General features: G+C 38.7%; 2 protein-coding genes across 3 annotated transcripts; both read right to left on the bottom strand.

Annotated features, from left to right (window-relative positions):
* Positions 1–4,913: 4,913 nt before the first annotated feature.
* On the bottom strand, positions 4,914–7,361 carry slc25a5 (solute carrier family 25 member 5). Its single transcript, XM_067457598.1, has 4 exons — positions 7,155–7,361; positions 5,672–6,158; positions 5,449–5,589; positions 4,914–5,365 (listed from the first exon to the last, which is right to left on the bottom strand). The coding sequence occupies exons 1-4, from the start codon at positions 7,263–7,265 to the stop codon at positions 5,208–5,210; spliced, it is 897 nt and encodes a 298-aa protein (XP_067313699.1). The 5' UTR covers positions 7,266–7,361; the 3' UTR covers positions 4,914–5,207.
* Positions 7,362–8,021: 660 nt separating this feature from the next.
* slc25a43 (solute carrier family 25 member 43) lies at positions 8,022–16,235 on the bottom strand. 2 transcript variants are annotated; one of them, XM_067457596.1, is made up of 5 exons: positions 15,810–16,235; positions 10,649–10,890; positions 10,317–10,489; positions 9,244–9,378; positions 8,022–8,949 (listed from the first exon to the last, which is right to left on the bottom strand). In XM_067457596.1, the coding sequence occupies exons 1-5, from the start codon at positions 16,079–16,081 to the stop codon at positions 8,737–8,739; spliced, it is 1,035 nt and encodes a 344-aa protein (XP_067313697.1). In that variant the 5' UTR covers positions 16,082–16,235; the 3' UTR covers positions 8,022–8,736. The 2 variants fall into 2 exon arrangements, with proteins under 2 accessions (XP_067313697.1, XP_067313698.1); XM_067457597.1 differs by lacking the exon at positions 15,810–16,235 and adding an exon at positions 15,034–15,749.
* Positions 16,236–19,527: the final 3,292 nt, after the last annotated feature.

The raw sequence follows: 19,527 nt of genomic DNA, 5'->3' as shown, positions 1-19,527 counted from the left end.
AGAATAATCTAATGTTTTGAGGTGTATGTGTGAGTTGTCAATCAACACACACCAGTTGTTTGCACACACTGACATATTTAAATACATTCCAGCTGCTGTAAGAAGAGGCTACAAATGATCCATCACCTTCACACCTGACAAATTGATTTTGGAATATTTTTAACCAAAAAAGTTACGGACTGTGGCTTTAAAGTCATATTGTTACATTAACCAGAAACATAAACAAGTATAACACACATTACACTGAATTTTTTGATTCCCCAAGATTTTGCTGTGGCCTTCTCTGGCCACCCCTATTAAAATGTTCTGAGGGTGCCATAGCGGCGCGCTATCCACTGGGTGGCATAGTGGTACCCGTTGTCCCTATGTGACCAGTTACTTTTATCTGTTCCTCATTCATGCTGTAAATCTAAAGGTGATCAAGCTTTTGCTGTAGTCGCCCAAGGCTCTGGAACAGTCTACCTTTGAACATCAGGGGCTCGCCATCACTAGATGCTTTTAAATCCAGTGTTTTTAGTGATGCTGTTGTGTATGTAGTATGTACTTTATCTGGTGTTTAATGTACTGTATATACACATTTTGATTGTTTTTGATACCTGATTTCTATTTTGTTTTGTTTTTCCCCGACTCCTTTTCTCTTTATCTTATTGATTCATTTTATTGTATATTGTAAAGCACTTTGGATCAACTACGGTTGTGTTAAACTTGTGCGCTATCAATAAAACTTGACATGACTTGATAGAACGTGTTGAAATTAAATTGGATGAAATCTGAATATCATAATATTGATGACAACATGTTCAACAAGGTTTTAGAGAGTGAGAGGATGCCTGAGGAATGGAGAAGTGTTTTGGTGCTGATTTTTAAGAACAAGGGAGATGTGCAGAGTTGTGGAAACTACAGAGGTATTAAGCTGATGAGCCATACTATGAAGTTGTGGGAAAGAGTAGTGGAAACAAGGAATCAGACAGGAATCTCCATGGACTATGATGTTTGCAGATGACATGGTGATAGTGAGCAGGGAGCAGATGGAGGAAAGTCTAGAGAGGTGGAGGAGGACATGAAGGTAGTCGGTCTGACAGAAGAGGATACAGAGGATGGGACTAGATGGAGGCAGATGATTCACTGTGGCAACCCCTGAAGGGAACAGCCGAAAGATGACGACCACATTAAAATGTGACTACAGGTGCTGGTCATATAGAGCAGGGTTATTCAAATCTTACCCTGGAGGGCCAATGCAGTGCAGAGTTTAGCTCCAACCTTAATCAAGCACACCTGAACATGCTAATCAATGTCTTTAGGATCATTAGAAAATCACAGATGGGTGTGTTTGTTTAGGGTTGGAGCTAAACTCCGCAGTGCATTGGCCCTCCAGGGTAAGATTTGAATAGCCCTGATATAGAGTATCATCAAGAAGTTTAACCAATTCCATTCAAACAGTGAAGCGTGTATATCAGGGGTGTCCAATCCTGATCATGGAGGGCCATTGTCCTGCAAAGTTTAGCTCCAACCCCAGATAAACACCTGAACCAGCTAATAAAGGTCTTATTAGGGATACTAGAAACTTCTAGTTTGAGACAATTTGAAACTCTGCAGGACCACTGATGTAGATTATAAATCAATCATTACACACAGACTGATATACATTTCAAATGTATTTTTTGTTTTGAGGATATCTGACCACTAAGGAAAATCCCAAATTCGTTATCTCAAAATTAGAATATTACTTAAGACCAATACAAAGAAAAGATTTTTAAAATGCTAGCCAACTGAGAAGTATGAGCATGTACAGCACTCAATACTTGGGGCTCCTTTTGCCTGAATTACTGCAGAAATGCGGCGTGGCATGGAGTCGATCGTTCTGTGGCACTGCTCAGGTGTTATGAGAGCCCTGGTTGCTCTGATTGTAGCCTTCAGCATTGCTGGGTCTGGCATGTCGCCATCTTCCCTTTCACAATACCCCATAGCTTCTCTATGGGGTTAAGGCAGGCGTCCTTTAACCCAGTACTGGTTGTTTTGGCACTGTGTGCAGGTGCCAAGTCCTGTTGGAAAATGAAATCTGCATCTCCATAAAGTTAGCAGCAGGACGCATGAAGTGCTCTAAAATTTCTAAAACAGTGTGGTTATATTGTTTGTACACTTTTTTGCACCGTGTCAGTGGCCATCTTTTGGACGACTGTCAAGTCAGCAGTCTTCCCCATGATTGTGGAGCCTACAGAGACTGAGAGACCATTTAAAGGCCTTTGCAGGTGTTTTGAGTAAATAGCTGATTAGAGTGTGGCACCAGGTGTCTACAATTTTGAACCGTTCCACAATATTCACATTTTCTGAGATACTGAATTTGGGGTTTTCTTTAGTTGTCAGTTAATCATCAAAATTAAAATAAATGTAATGAATGAATTAGTGAAATACATTTTGATGATAGTCTAATTATATGACCAGCACCTGTACAACATGCAACAAGGCTAACAAAAAAAATGAATAAGAACATTGGCGAGAGAGAGAGAGAGCCTCCAGCAAGCAAGTGACATCGCCAAACTGTGTTATATCTTAGGAGAAAAAGAGAAATGTATCCACTTGGCAGAACAGTGTCCCCCTGCCATATCACGAGGGACAAAGGCTGAACCCTCTTTAGTATCTTCACTGCTCTCTGTAGCCATTTACCCTGTATTTTACAACCGATTGAGTTATGTCATAATATATTTACAATATAGCAATGTATATGTTTTTTTTTCTTCTTTAATTATATTTTGTATTTAGATATCTATACCTGTATAACTTGTTACATGTTTAATGCTTTGGCAACATTGTACTATCCGACAGTCATGCCAATAAAGCTGAATTGAATTGAGAGAGAGAGAGAGAGAGAGAGAGAGAGAGAGAGAGAGATTTTCTACATTTCACGTTGAAGTTGAGGGAGTCCACCTCAAAGACCCTGTCTTATTAGGCCTACATCAATCAAACATTTTGTAATCTAGTGTCTACTTAAAGATAATTGTTATGCAGTTATTCGGATTTGGCTTTACATCTGCAGTTTAATCTCCCTTCTCAAACATTATGAAATTGGCCTTGCCATTTATAGCCTAAACTTGCATTTGTGGATATGAAATCAGCATCCTTTGAACATTGGTCTTTAACATTATAACCAAAGATCACATGCTTGTGAGATAAGACAAAAGTTAAGCTATTGCCAACAATAAAATTCTTAAAATCTTTCGAAATTTCGAGGGGGGAGGGGGAGTAGTAGTTTACCGGTGTTCTTGAGATAAAACAATGGCACGACCATATTTTAAGATATATCCGTGCAAGTTGCTCTCAGGAGTTCTATAGGCTAAAGCCTTATCCGTGAAACCGGCCAAGAGACTATCACTGTGCTAATATTACATTCCAAATTCATAACGGACAACTCGTTATTGTCTTAACCTTTTAGCCTGTAAAAAGGACCACTGAACGATGTGTGTGTGTGTGTGTGTGTGACCGGGTCACTGAGACGAATCAAAAGCCTCATAGTTTCTGGTAAAGTACCACCACTTTCCTTGTTTATCAGCCTCAACGATCCAGTTAGCAGAGGAGAAATGGATTCTTGGGACAGGTTAATTCAGACAGCTGGCATATGATTAAACCGCTACAGTCACATGGAATAGAGGTTGCTGTCAAAGCCAGCCAGAGATTAAGCCCATAAAAATAGAACCATACGACCGAATCTGTACAAGTCATGTGATCTGCTAGTAGAAGAGCCTGCTGCCAGCCAGCGCAAGTTTCAACCGCCTTCCCCGGAATTACGTCACGACCAAGCGTGAACATGCATTGGCGAGTCCGGCTCTTGTGTAATCGGCTCAGTGTTAACGCATACACGATCCATTATGGAAACTGAATTTGTTCTTTTAAACGAATTCGCACGTAACTGACAAAAGAAGTGCCAGGACAGGTGGTAAATTCATTTAGATTTGTTTTTAAAAAACTAATTTTCATCCTGTAAATATCACTCTGGAACTCAACACACTTGAAGTGAAGGTGATACAAGGGCAGATTAGTGTGCTAATTTACGACTAGCTTGATATCTGCCAAGAGGTCACCAAGGTTAAGTACAAGAGGGCATACTTGTGCCACATTCTCCAAGTGAATCACTTGAGAGCCATTAGCCTCAAAATTGTTAGTTTCATTCTAGTTACTAACATTAGGCTTTACCTGCAACACTGGGACCTTCTGATCAGCTTAAGCTTCAGCAAATTCACCCTTTTAGTTTCATGTGACTAAACCAAACCTGTCCTGGGGACCCCTCACCACTACACATTTTGTATGTCTCCCTCATTAGACACACCTAATTCAAGTCTTCCAGTCTCCACTGAGCTATTAAGTTGAATCAGGTGTTAGATGAGGGATACATGCAAAACGTGCACTGGTATTCAAACGTTTTGGGAACCACTGCTCTATAAGCTTTGCAGATATACTTAATAACTTTAGCAACCAAAACCTCAAAAAGAAAAACCCATCTCAAATGTAAAAATGCAGAGGCATGATATAAGCACAAATTATACATTGACATTTGGATTACACTACACCAAAACATGTAGGCCTCAAATAAATCATGAGTTTAAGGAGTGAATTATGAGTGGCACAAGTGTCTCCTCAGCTGTCCTTGGCTCAGACTCAAGCACAACTCTGGAAGGCCAACAGGGTATGAGGTTGCATCTAAAGAAACAAAATACTGCACGTCATCTGGGAAAATGTCTAGAGGCATGTGTGAAGTCTAGCCTTTGAATATACACCTTGACACTTATGACAACTGGTGCGGATTTTTAAAAGGGCGGTGACAGTTCAACCGTTTTTTGTATTTAGAGCAAGGCAGAAGCAATCCAAGTGGCAGAATCATTTACAACACCTGTTATACAACGAGAAAAGACAAGTTATGGTTTAGGTTCATTCAGTGGGTCTTTATTGATACATTGACTAAAAACAGACCGGCTGGAAAACAGGTAGATTTTAGTACCTGGCATTCTTTCTTTCTGGGAATGACAGTATGGTGAGGGGAACAAAGAGAAAAAGATGAATGGGGCAAAAGAAAACCGCAAAAACAATTTCCCCAGTACAACTAGTACTGACATACTAGCTGGTCCCTATAAATAAGGCGGAATTTGAGAGTCCTTCCAAATGTACAAGATATGTTACAGTTAAACATCTCACATTGAATGGTGGACAGGAAACAGTTACATGACCTTCTTCAGCTCATCATACAAGACTAGCACAAAGGCACCACCCATGCCTCTGAGAACATTGGACCAAGCTCCCTTGAAGAAAGCCTTGCCACCCTCATCACGAGAGATCTTCTTCCAGCAGTCAATTGTGCCACTGTACATGATGTCGGCTGCAATAGAAAAAGAAAAATTAATTCACTACTTTACCAAGTCAAATTGTACTAGAAACATTAAAAGCAAAGCAGTAACTTGCCTCCTTTGCGTCCAGACTGCATCATCATACGACGACGGACTGTGTCGAAGGGGTAGGATGCAAGACCAGCAACAGCAGTCACAGACTGAGCAATCATCCAGCTGACAACAATGTGGGTGTTCTTGGGATCTGGCAGCATACCTAAAGACAAAGGAGCAGATGTAATTAATGCATCAATTGCACACACACTGAATATGATGCCTTAAACGCAGCGTGGACTCACCCTTAGCTGTGTCATAGATGCCGAAGTAGGCGGCTCTGTAAATGATGATACCCTGCACAGATACATTGAAGCCCTGGTACAATCCTTTGAGACCATCAGACTTGAAGATCTTTGCCAAGCAGTTACCCAGGCCAGAGAACTCTCTTTGTGCTCCAGCCTTGCCGACGTCGGCGGCCAGACGGGTTCTGGCAAAGTCGAGGGGGTACACAAAGCATAGGGATGTAGCACCGGCAGCACCACCTGAGGCCAGGTTACCAGCGAAGTACCTCCAGAACTGGGTGCGCTTGTCCACGCCATCAAGGAATACCTTCTTGTACTTGTCCTTGAAAGCAAAGTTGAGGGCCTGGGTGGGGAAGTATCTGATGACATTGGCCAAGTTTCCTCTCCAGAACGACAGGAAGCCCTGCTCCTTGGGAATACGAACCACGCAGTCTACAATGCCCTTGTACTGCATATCCGCTGTAATCTGTTTGCTAGCATGTTGCACCTGTAAACATAAGAGAAAGTCAATGTAAGCACAATGAAACCGTGAATTAATTAATGCAAGCATCTGAGATTACAAATGTCAAACTAAAGCAAATAAAACTAAATTAACCGAGAAATTGTATAAAATGGCGATGGTTTAACAGAAACGAGGAACCGCTAAAGCGTGATTATGCGAAACGAAAGAAGCCGACGACGCGAAACACGCGATATCTTCCGGGAAAAAGTTTCTGTAAAAATGAGAGGCATTCACATAAAAACTTAAATTCGTTTAAAATGGTGTATGAGGTGGAACTATTTAACATTATATCAAAGCTTTATCATGATACGCCCATAGAACAGAGTGTCCTCCTAATAGCGGATGTTTCGTCCTAGGACGCGAACGTTAGCTTGCAAGCTAGCAATAAAGGCCTACGTTAGCTATTCACAGGCCTCGCCTCCCCTTCTCGCGACCTTGGCGCGATGAGTGAAGATGCTGGTTCACAGTGTTTCACGGAAGAGTTTTAAAAGAAATAAAGTCTCTTCTCAAAGCCACAGTAAAAGCAACAAGCTCATTTAGCGCTGTTAAATTCCAGTCGTATGGGCGCTAAATGGTTGTCGATCGAGACATTTCTCAAGTTGCTCTCGAGGAGGGTAGCTAAAGGTTACAAGCACTCAAGGCCTAACGTTAGCCGATCCTCTAACGAAATATTTGACGACCAGTTCAGTTATTAAACGGCTCAAATTATATTAGAAACACCCGCTATTGACATGGTTCGCCGTATCATCAGACGTTTACTATTGTACATGCGTTATAACGTACTATTAACGTTATATGGCTAATCGCCATTCAGTGTACAACTGCATTTTAAAATCTGAAAATACTATCACATTTTATTTGAACCATTATCAGTTATAGGATTACACTGAGCTGGTTGTATTACATTTTCTCCCATTCTAATATTTTTAAATCTGGGATTATATAATAAATCCGATAATCACATCACACATATAACGTTACCTGAAGCAGCAGCTTGACTCTCTCAATGGGGGCAACGGCGGTTTTAGAGACAGCAGCGGCAATACCACCGGCCAAGAAGTCCTTGGCGAAAGAGATGGCGGTCTCATTCATTGTTTGATGGTGTTAAGAGTGGTGTTGCTTGAAGAGGTATATCCCGCTCTGCCACAGGACTAATGTGGAATGCCGGCTGATTCGAAATGGCCGATTGAAAAGTTGAAGCAACGGTTTTAAATGGTTCGTCTCGCGAGAGAAATACGTATCCAACGCTTCAAGATTTGATTGGACTGTAGACAAACGTCACAAATTCCAGAAGGCGGGGCCATCGCGTGATGACGGAGATGAATGGCTCGAAAGGTAACCTTAAGCCTTTTCAAGGTGGAAAGCGTAAATGACAACAGGAAGTTTTTTTTTAAGAGAAAGTTTGGTTTCCAATAATTCATGACTAATACTATTTATAACGTAACAACAACAAAAAAAGCATACATTCTGCACTGATTTTGATACACACTGACATGTGAGTCCAATACAGCAAGAGAATCAGGATTATCCAGTTTTTTTTTCTTTCAGCTGTCAAAGCCACGAAGCAGTTCTCCAAGGTGACATAGCATGCATGTTTTTTACCAGCTAGATTGCTGTCCGTCTCCAGTTAATGATCTCCAAGGGCATGTGTGTGAAAGGAAACAGGCCGACATGTCAGTGCAAAGTCCTTCACATGACTTTTGACTGTGTGGCAAAGCCAGTGATCCATTTTGGACACACGTGACTACAGCAGACAATACAAAATCAATACTATCTCAATCACTGCCATTTCTTCTCATATAATTCAATTGTGTTTGTATTATATAATCAACAGAGAGTTTACAACAATAAGTTGAACAAGGACTAAGATGTTTATTGCAAATACTTTTTACAATGTGCTTTAAGATCTTAATGATATAATCGAAAACCATAAATCAGTTGTTAATTGTTGGGTTACCATGTGTCCAGTTCAGCAGGATATTCCATTACAATGCAGATTCAGAATCATTGTATATGATCACATGAGCCAATGCCAAAACTGCACAATATGACCATGTATGGTCCTGAGCATGCGGTTCATAAATAACAGAAAACCTTTAAAAAGGCCAAAGAGCTAAAATCCAGTATAAGACTAATACTTTGTTTGACAAAGGCATTGCTCTTTACGGTTGAAATTATGTTCAACATATTTTCCTGAGTGATTAGATGGTTCTTACACTTTTTAATGGAGTGTAAATCTAAAAGCAATACATGTAAATGTTGAAATGAAAGGGCACCTTTAATAATACCTCGTAGACGCACTACTTTCCTTTAAGGGCCTGTCTGAGGTTTTTGAGGTACTGTAGAATGTGCATAACAGACTGTGCTTCAAGTATGTATGTGCAGAATCCTTAAAATACCATATCGGATGTTAAATACAACAGGAGGTAAACCATTTGTAATAATCAAATATACTGCACAAAGTACCACTTTGAACAATACACTGTGCATTCCAGCAGTACAAATGCTTAATATCAATGCACTTCTCAGAGTACTGTTTATTCATGAAAACTCTTGGGATTAGTTACCAGCGGTTTCCTATGGATTCCTGTGCTTTTTGTGATTTTCTGTTTCTCAGGTAGCGCTTAAACTCCTGCAGTTCATATGGGCCCAGGCTTTGGTCCACGCCTGGTTTCAGTTTGTAGCTTAGTGGAGAAATGATATAGCCATTCCGGTAAAGGCAGACTTGCTTACACATCTCAAAGCAGCTGAAGAGCAGACCAAAATACGGGACAATCTGTAATGAATAAAAGAAAACAAGATAGCAGAAATACATTATTTATATAAAGTATTTCCATAAACAACCACCGAAGACACTTGAGCACGCTATTTAATGCAGAGCCAGCTCAAGAAACTCATGTTACTATCTGTTGTATTAATTTCATAGACTGCAAGGAGCAATATATTTGTATAATATACAACCCTGACAGTTTTTTTTGTAAATGACAGATCGAAATTTGCATGACCATTTTCACGGGGATTGGGTTATATTTATCTCTCTCACCACACAAGCACATAAAACAGACATCACCTTCACCATGTTGGCTGTAAGGCCACTCCAAAGAGCCATGACACCCTTGTTCTTGATGACTTGTCTGAAGCAGTCTATCATTCCATTAAAATGGACATCAACTCCTCCACAATGGGGCAAAAGAAGACTCTGGGCCTAAAATAAAGATTTGAGAAACATTCCTAATCATTAAAAAATACTTGGATAAGAGAATACTGACATTATTAAAATATTTGTATTCAATTCATGTACATTTGTTTTGCAATGACTGCGCTACGGAAACACATTTTCCTACACTCACCTACCCTTAAACCTTCTTGATGTGTTTTCCGTAGGCTGTGTTGATTGTGTCAATAGAAACGTTGGTAACACTATACAATAAGGTTTCATTTGTTAACATTCGTTAATGTATTAACTAACATAACCTTACAATGAGCCATACATTTGTTATATTATTTATTAATCTTTGTTAATTAGTTAATAAAAAAGCTGTTCATTGTTTGCTCGTGTTTATTTACAGTGGATTAACTAATGTTAACAAATACAACTTTTGATTTTAATAATATAAATGTTGAAATTTTAACTAAGATTAATGAATGCTGTAGAAGTATTGTTAATTCTTATGTTAACTTAAGTAGTGGAAACCTCTTTGTAAAGTTTTACCGATACTTTTTTAAGCACCAAACTGAAAGTCTCAAAATATTTAACAGCTTTGTTCTGTTTATTTCTGACAATGCAATTTAACTTGCAAAAGAAAAAAAGTAGAACTTGTCATTTCTAGTTTGGCTGTTTGTAAAGCAAATCAAAACATATAGGAACTAGATCAGCTGTACCACTATGTTTGTTGTGTGTGTTAAAGGTCAGATATCTTTAGACAATTTATCTTTGGCATAGGCAGATACTGGATGCTATGTACATTCTCAGCTGCTGCAGGGCCTTTTGTCCTACATAATGGTGTCCAACATTGTCCTGTGTGACCTGTTGCAAAGGCTATTCATAAAAATAAATGATATATATACTTTTTTTTAAGGACGTCTGTGATATTGGTACCATTGCCCCCTTGTGGTAATACATAACACTACACCTGTTCTTACCTGCATCTTCTTTTTAACAGTTTCAAAGGGGAAGGAGAGAGTCTGAGCGACTCCTGCCGCAAGACAGCCATTGATGAAGTTCTGCAAAGACGTGAAGCGAACATGACGCTCCTGCCACAGCTTATCCAAATTGACATATACCGCATAGCAGCCAACAGAGAATGGAACAGCGCCTATTCCACAGTAATCCAAACATTAAGTTCCATCAACTTTTTAACAATTGTAAAACTTTTATTAATTAGAAGGCTATGAGCTTGGTTTTGATGTCTGAATTCAGATTTAGCGTAAATGAATGATTCTGAGGTCTAAACAGTGTCTGAACAAATACATACCTAACACTGTGAGGGAAAAACCCCGGTAGAGAGCATGAAGTCCTTCATTTCTGTAGATGCTGGAGAGAGAATGCAGCAGCCCTCTGTATGTTGGTTCTTTGCAATTCTGAGCAATAAGTCTGGTTTCAACCACCTCCAACGGATATGTTGCTAGAGCGGCAGATATACCTGCCAGCCCACCGGCTACTATGGCTCTCCATTGTGAGATATCACCCAGTTCATCAATGTGAAGGTGGACAATACTGCCAAAAATAGAAATAAAATGTACAGTAAGCATTTTTGATAAGTGTAGAGTACCAGACTTATCTACCAGACACATCTAACTGATATATTCTCATGATATTTAAATACCTACTGATCTAAAGGTAGGTTTAGTCAGGCCCTGTCCCAAATGGCACCCTAAACACTACAGTCTTGTTATACTTTTGTGAATATTTTGTGCTTATATATTAAGACTAATTACCTATATATAATTACCTATATATACAGGGAGTACGGGAAGTATTCAGACCCCCTTACATTTTTCACTCTTTTTTATATTGCAGCTATTTGCTAAAACCATTAAGGGTCTTTTTTTTCTCATTAATGTACATACAGCACCCTACCTATATTGGCAGAAAAACACAGAATTGTTGACATTTTTGCAGATTTATTAAAAAAGAAAAACTTAAACATCACATGGTCCTAAGCATTCAGACCCTTTGCTGTAACACTATATGAGTGTCTCTATATGAGTGAGTTTAACTCAGGTGCTGTCCATTTCTTCTGAACAGCCTTGAGATGGTTCTACACCTTCACTTGAGTCCACCTGTGTTTGATAATACTGATTGGACTTGATTAGGAAAGCCACACACCTGTCTATATAAGACCTTACAGTTCACCGTGCATGTCAGAGCAAATGAGAATCATGAGGTCAAATTAACTACCTAAAGAGCTCAGAGACAGAATAGTGGCAAGGCACAGATCTGGCCACGGTTACAAAAAAAATTATGTTGCACTTAAGGTTCCTAAGAGCACAGTGGCCTCTATAACCCTTAAATGGAAGACGTTTGGGATGACCAGAACCCTTCCTAGAGCTGGCCGTCCAGGCAAACTCAGCTATTGGGGAAGAAGAGCCTAGGTGAGAGATGAAGAAGAATTCAAAGATCACTGTGGATGAGCTTCAGAGATGCAGTCAAGAGATGGGAGAAAGTTGTAGAAAGTCAACCATCACTGCAGCCCTCTATCAGTCCATTGGCCCGACCAAGACTCTCCTCAGTGCAAGACACATGAAAGTTCGCTAATAAAAACACCTGAATGACTCCAATATGGTGAGAAATAAGATTCTCTGGTTTGATAGAACTTTTTGGCCTTAATTCTAAGCAGTATGTGTGGAGAAAAATATCACCTGTCGAATACAGTCCCAACAGTGAAGCATCGTGGTGGCAGCATCATGCTGTGGGGGTGTTTTTCAGCTGCAATGGTGCAGACAGAGCCCTGACTTAAACCGGATTGAGCATCTCTAAAGAGACCTGAAAATGGCTGTCCACCAACATTTACCTTCTAACCTGACAGAACTGGAGAGGATCTGCAAGGAGTAAGGGCAGAGGATCCCCCAATCCAGGTGTGAAAAACATCTTTCCCAAAAAGACTCATGGCTGTATTAGACCAAAAGGGTGCTTCTACTAAATACTGAGCAAAGGGTCTGAATACTTGGGACCATTTGATATTTCAGTTTCTCTTTTTTAATAAATCTGCAAAAACAATTCTGTTTTTCTGTTAATATGGGGTGCTGTGTGTACATTAATGAGAAAAAAATTAACTTAAATAATTTAACCAAATGACTGCAATATAACAGAGTGAATACGGGTCTGAATACTTTCTGTACCCACTGTGTGTGTGTGTGTGTGTGTGTGTGTGTGTGTGTGTGTGTGTGTGTGTGTGTGTGTGTGTGTGTGTGTGTGTGTGTGTGTGTGTGTGTGTGTGTGTGTGTGTGTGTGTGTGTGTGTGTGTGTGTGTGTGTGTGTGTGTATATATGAAATATCACTATTACGATAATGTTTTTATTTGATAATAAATATAATAATAATAATTTAAAAATAAAACTAGAAGCTAGAAGAGAGAAGTAATATAATGGCAGGAAAGCTTGGCTGCGTCCAAAAACCTAGGCAGCTGACTTGTTGCCTTGCTGCTTTATCAGACAATGACTTGTAAGGGAGCATTTTGTGCATGAAGGCACCTCACGAAACTAATTTCGGACAGACTTCTAGGGCAGTGTAACGGTTTAATGGTCTACAGCAAAATAGAGAGAGCTTTGGTGAGAACTAAACACATTTAATTACTACATTAGAGATTTCTCACTATAAATGACATCAGAAGAAAACATACATTTATACACAAACTGACCAGCAAACGCAACTTTTGGACGCCATCTTTTTCCCCCAGCTCAATTGTCACTGAATGGATAGCACAGGATTGTGGGATATCAAAGGCAGCGAAGGATACATGTATCCTGCCTTCATAAATCGATCAGATGAAGGTATCTCAGGAGACAGGAAGTGAAGCTAATATTAGATTCGGACGTGCCTCGATGCCTTCCTGCCTTGAAATGTCCTCCGAAGTTTCGGACGCAGCCCTTGTCTGGCAATCAATGGACCAAGCACAATTTAAGATTGAACATTGGTCTGGGGAGTCTGCTCTGTATTTTCTACTGCACAAATAAACATGCATTATTCAAATGACTCAATTGGATGCAATAGTCCTTCAACCAATCCGACACATGGCGTGATAAGCATAATTCAAATGACTCTGTATGCAATTAGATAGCCCTTCAACCAATCAGACCACTAGAGGCGTGATCAACGGGCAACGACCCATAGCTTCTCTATCCATCATGTTAAACCCGCAATAGCATGCCAAGTGGATAAGCCAGTCTGTGATTGGTTCCCACAAAAGTGTAACAGAAGCAGTAGTAAATCGCTGGCAGATCAGGCTGGGTTTACCCTACAGGAAATCCCTAATGTGAAGTCAACGCTATGCCGCTGAATAAAAAGAAGATAGAAATGCTTTGTTTAAACAGAGACACGATCGTGACAACGGTGTATTTTAGTTCTTCAAGCCTTCTCGGGTATTTTCATAATAATAAAATGTATTATAATGCAGTGCTAATCGATATAGACTTTATCACAATCGTCTGCCACATTCAGTGATAAGAAGCCACATCAGCTCACATAAAGGAAATATCAAACACTCGACTGACGATATGAAGTTAAAGCATGCTATTAAACGCCTTTTTTGTTTTTTCAAACAAACGTTATTAAAAAGCAACTTGCAGTGCTTCAGACGGAGCAGCGTTTAATCGATTTCAATTAATCATGCAGCCCTAGTGCAGGCTCAGCAGAAGTGAGCATCAAGTGTGCATACTGACTGCAAAGGGCATCTTAAATGACAAATGAGGCACACTGCGGTCTCATGAAGTTAGCAGACACCCACTGGCAGCCATTGTAAGTCCACAAGACTGAAAGTGCATAAAAGTGTGCTAAATGGGCTTAAATGCTTGAACATAAATAAGTTACGGTCTATGATAAGTGCCTTGAAATATGCAGAATGAAACAATGTGTTGACATAATTTCCACTGAAACAGGAAGACAGGGCAGGACATATAACTCTCATCCCCTATTTAAAATAGACAATAGTGTTTTGTTTATATCACAGCTCTGCCAAAGCCGTTTAGATCTGTTTCATGCTAGTCTCTCCTCCATATCCCTTTCTACCTGTTTCTCCTCCATATCACTTTAAAATAAAGTATTTAAAGGCAAAATGGAAATGGGTCTGATGTGTTTTCTGGTCTGTGCCAACTTGTGCACATGATCTGCTCTGTGCTATAATGTATGGGGCAGCACTTTAGATTCTAGAGAGCATTTGATTGAACAGAAAAGCTGTCAAGAGCTGTGCACAGCGATTTCATCAAAATAACATATCTATATATTGGCGAAAGTGAAAGACTAATTTTGAATGCTTATATCTTGTAAATGAGAACTTAATTTGTTGTTGTTTTGGAGCACAGTAGCTTACAGGTAACAGTAGGGCTAACATATTTATACTAAAAAGCCAAACTTTCTGGCAGTACATTTTTTAGTCCAGTGCGATTTTTTTTCTTAGTGTATGAATTACTGAAAAGTTTACGTAAATTTTACAAATATAATTATAATTTAAAAAGTAGTCAGTTCAGTTGTTATCATTTCATCAGTTCATGTTAAGCATTGTTATTTTGTGTTATTAAGATGTAGGTTAGTGTTCATTATTACATTATTATATAGATAGTATTAACAGCAGTACTAGAAAATGATATCCTTTACTAAAAATTGTCACAACACAATGATTATTAATATTAACCAACAACATACATTTGCATTCGAGAGGTACACACGTATTCTTTTTACAGGAATAGTGTGTTCAAAACAGGTCGCAATACACCCTCCACGCGTTTTCCTGGAATACTGGAACACTATGTACGGGTCTATCTAAAACTGTTTCCGGTGTCTCCGTTCATCCATGCAGCATGTGGAAAATACACGTGACAAGATGTACTTCTGTTTATGGACAGGCCCGCCAGGCACAGGCTGAAGTGAAAGGCGTTGCCAAGTGCAATGTCCACGAAAACACTACAGCTGAGATTGACACCGCACCCGTGTCTATGGTTTTTTACAAACGCACACATTTTATGATTTTACAGAATTAAGGCCACGCCCACGGTAGCCCTCTGGTTATGGGTTCAGGATGACGCCACATCAACGCGCTAGTTTTCTGAGCTACGTGATTGGTTAGGAGACGAAGGCGTGATGTGTTACGAGATGAACTAATGTAAACCCGCTATAGAAATAAAAGCTATGCTAATGAAGCAAGGAGGTTCAAGTAAAAGTATTTATCTTAATTACCTGACAAATGTAATTTATTAAGTAACGTACATTTAAATGAGTCACCTCTTGTTAGTATATACATTTATAATTAAATTATGTTCACTCGTCAACTTTTGAACGCTAGCAAGCTAACACATCAACTTCCTGTTGTCTTTGTTTACCAACACAACCGATTGAACAGCTAACATTAAACAATGCACATGGGACATTTACGCTTATTATCAAGCATTCATTCATGAAAAATTATAATATCTAATACTTGCCTTTTGTAAGTTGCCAAGTGAATAGCACTGTAGGGGAATAACCGTAAACAGGAAACCATATTACCCTTCCAAAATGCTCTAACTCCCTCATTCTGACAAATAAAAACAAAACTGTGCAGAAAACCGCGTTTACAGTGAAATGTTCCTATTTGGCTCAAAATTTTTACGACTTCCAGTGGTGACGTTACAGTTTTGCTAAAAATCCCAGCAAAACCGACGCACAGTAAACTTTGAGAACCAGTCAGTCGATCGTCCTTTTTGACAATGGCCATACTTTATAAGAACGATTTCTTCTTCTATTCTCCAGCCGTCGAAAGAGAAAAATAACTAAATGAACACACTAACTGTTTTGTTTACCATCCAGCTGCAGCGCAATGTGTCGTTCAGCGGCCGGTCACATGGTCGATATTTTGGGTAAGGCGGGGTTTATGCAAGCGCATATTTGGTTGCATGCTCATTCAACAAAATGGATTCCTAAGATTATATTCACGATCATAAAAGTATGTTTTTCATTGTAGTTTCAGTGATAGAGAACGCGTTACTCGTAGCTCGACAGCGGCTGGTTGGACGTGGCCAGTCAAGCGTCAGCACCCAGTCATGATCACGCACATTTGACTGCCTTATTAGTGAGAAACCCGTCTAAAACGTCTATCATTCACAATAATGGATTCCTAAGACTATATTCACAATAATAAAAGTATGTTTTTCATTGTAGTTTCAGTGATAAAGAACGCGTTATACTCGACAGCGGCTGGTTGGACGTGGCCAGTCAAGCGTCAGCACCCAGTCATGATCACGCTCATTTGACTGCCTTATTAGTGAGAAACCCGTCTAAAACGTCTATCATTCACAATAATGGATTCCTAAGATTATATTCACGATCATAAAAGTATGTTTTTCATTGTAGTTTCAGTGATAGAGAACGCGTTATACTCGTAGCTCGACAGCCGCTGGTTGGACGTGGCCAGTCAAGCGTCAGCACCCAGTCATGATCACGCACATTTGACTGCCTTATTAGTGACAAACCATTCTAAATTTATCAATCATACAAAATAATAGATTCCTAAGAGTATATTTATGATATTAAAATATTGTATTTCCATGCAGCGAGAGTGAAAGAGAACATTTTATACTCATAGCTCAGCAGCGGCTGAGACTGGCAGCCACCAGCCCGCCCACCGGCAGATCACGTGACCACCCAGAATGAGACTGGCAGCTCCCACCACCCACTGACAGGTCACATGACCACCCAGTGGCGGCTCCTCCCAGCCAGTTGAAGATTGAACCCCTTCTCCTAAATCAATTCAATAGCCGTCAAAAAGCTATAGATGGAAGGAAATGAGTGCTGCTGGTTTCGGTGTGAAGAGGTTCCCTATTGGGGATATAATTTATATTTTAAACCATATGCAGACAATCCCACTCTGTAAACTATGAAATTTGCAATGGAGGATAACATGGAATCTAGAACTCAATGTCTGAAATACCTCTCCCACACATATTCTAGGTAAATCTGAGCATATATTTTTTTAAGAACCGATCACTGTTTCTTCCGAATAACACCTGTTCTTGGCAGCGATGAATAAAGAATTCCTGTAATACAGGAGACTGCTTTTTATGTATATATCAGTTATACTATTTTTAGCACTTATTATTCAATGTATTCATTTTTCAGGAATGATTTAGTTGTTTAATTGTGTACATTTAATTGATAGCCTAACCTAGTTTATTTAAATATGAGCAATATTCTGGTTTTAAATTCAGTTTTCTTGGAAAGAAAGACAATTTTCTGTGTATGTGATGATATCTAATGTTTGACTGACACTACAATTGTTCTGCAAACTAGTGTTTATTAGTAGGAATATGTTAATAAATTAAAAAGATTTTAAAACAAAAACCTACCAGCTTACAACATCTAGAAGCACAATTAATAGTTTTTGGACAGTTAAATAATAACTGGAGACTGCTGACATATTTAAAATGTCAACAACAAAAAATCTAGGGTCCTATATAGTAACTGTGGTCCTGAAGCTGCTATTGTAGCTGTTGTTGGCTATTGTAGGAATTCTTTATTGTAGTAGCTAATACTGGCAGTGACTGCCTGATATAGTGTGGCAATAGAAAAGTACCAGTAAGTTACCAGCAGATAGCAGTCTTTGCCCCCCCAAAATACGTTATGTTGTTATGTTGAATCTTCAATTGTTGAACTGGAGATTAATAATTATAAAAAATCAGCTGTACATAAAATAAAGCTCAAATAATTATATGAAATCAAATATAAACAGATGAAAGTCTTTGCAATAGTCCACATAAAAATGATGCTAAATAGCACTAAAAGGGGTTCAATTCACTCTTTAGCACATATTTAAAGGGGCTACACAGAACCTGTCAAATGGTGCTAGAACCAAAGACTACAGCCAATCATGATCTTTCTCTCCATTTGTATTCCTCCTTCCACATTGCATCCCTCCAACACCCCATTCTCCTCCTTAGATTTTAGATATGTTACTCCACTCTCATATGTTTGCTATGGAAATTTACAACAATGGCAAAAGCTGTTTTTAACTTTTATGCTTTTCCGAGTTTAAAAAGTCACACGTGGGGGCCCTGGAATATTTCCTTATAAGATGGGCTTGGGGGCATAAAGGTTGAGAACCATGTTATCTTCAGGAAATACCCTGTATTTTAATGTCATTTTTAATAATTTCTCCAACTAAACTAAGAGACTAAGAGAGAGTTAGAGAAACTTCAAAGAACTATACAGGGGTTTAACAGATTATTTGTATTATTTGCACTGAAGGGCATAACAGGTTCTTTATAAGGTATCACTGAAGCACAATTTTTTTTCTGTGTGCATGGTTTGGTTCAGCATTTTTGAAGTTTTCCTAAGTAATGATCATATTACACTAATACTTATATTTTTGACAAAATGTGGTTTCATGTAGCTGTATTTTATAAATTATAAAATTGAAATATGCAAGATAAAAGATTTCCATAGAAAAGTTCATATAAAACATTTAGCCTACCTATCACAGCTCTACATACACATACACTTCCATGTTATTTTGTGGTCAGTAAGATTTATTAAAATTAAATGGATACTTTTATAAACCTGATGCATTCATTTGAACCAAATTAAATTGCAGCAAATCAATGATTTCTGCAGGATTATGTGTCTGAAAACTCGAGTAATGGTGCTAAAAATTCTGATTTACCATCACAGGAATACATTGTAATATATAAATAAATATTGAATATATTCAAAGAGAGTTTTTTAATTGTAATAATATTTAACTGTATTTCTGTGTTTTATATAAATGCTGACTTTATTAGCATGAAAGATAATTTTATTTGTTTATTTCTATTACATTATAGTTAAAGTGATGTTGTACTCTGTCTCATAGTGTTAACATGTGCTTAGTGTTTTCTTACCATCGTTGGTATATTGTCCATTACTATTGTTGCTATTGCTTATTCCAATTACATTGTTAGTATAAACTGGTGTTATAAAAATTAGTTGTTACTTGTGGTAACGCCACCATGATATAACATTTGTAAGTAATCCGTGAGAAATATAACAATGAAGGATTAATTATTAATCACTAAATGTGTAACTGGGGTGGGATTAAATAAGTAGTCTTCTTCCCACTCCCTTTCAGGCAGAATTCGATCGTCATATTTGAATACTGTATATTCTGTTTTGTTTTGTTTTTTGTTTTCC

This window comes from Pseudorasbora parva, chromosome 11 (assembly GCF_024679245.1).
Source record: "Pseudorasbora parva isolate DD20220531a chromosome 11, ASM2467924v1, whole genome shotgun sequence".
In the NCBI taxonomy this organism is placed as follows: domain Eukaryota; kingdom Metazoa; phylum Chordata; class Actinopteri; order Cypriniformes; family Gobionidae; genus Pseudorasbora; species Pseudorasbora parva.
This window is presented reverse-complemented; position numbering and strand designations above follow the sequence as displayed.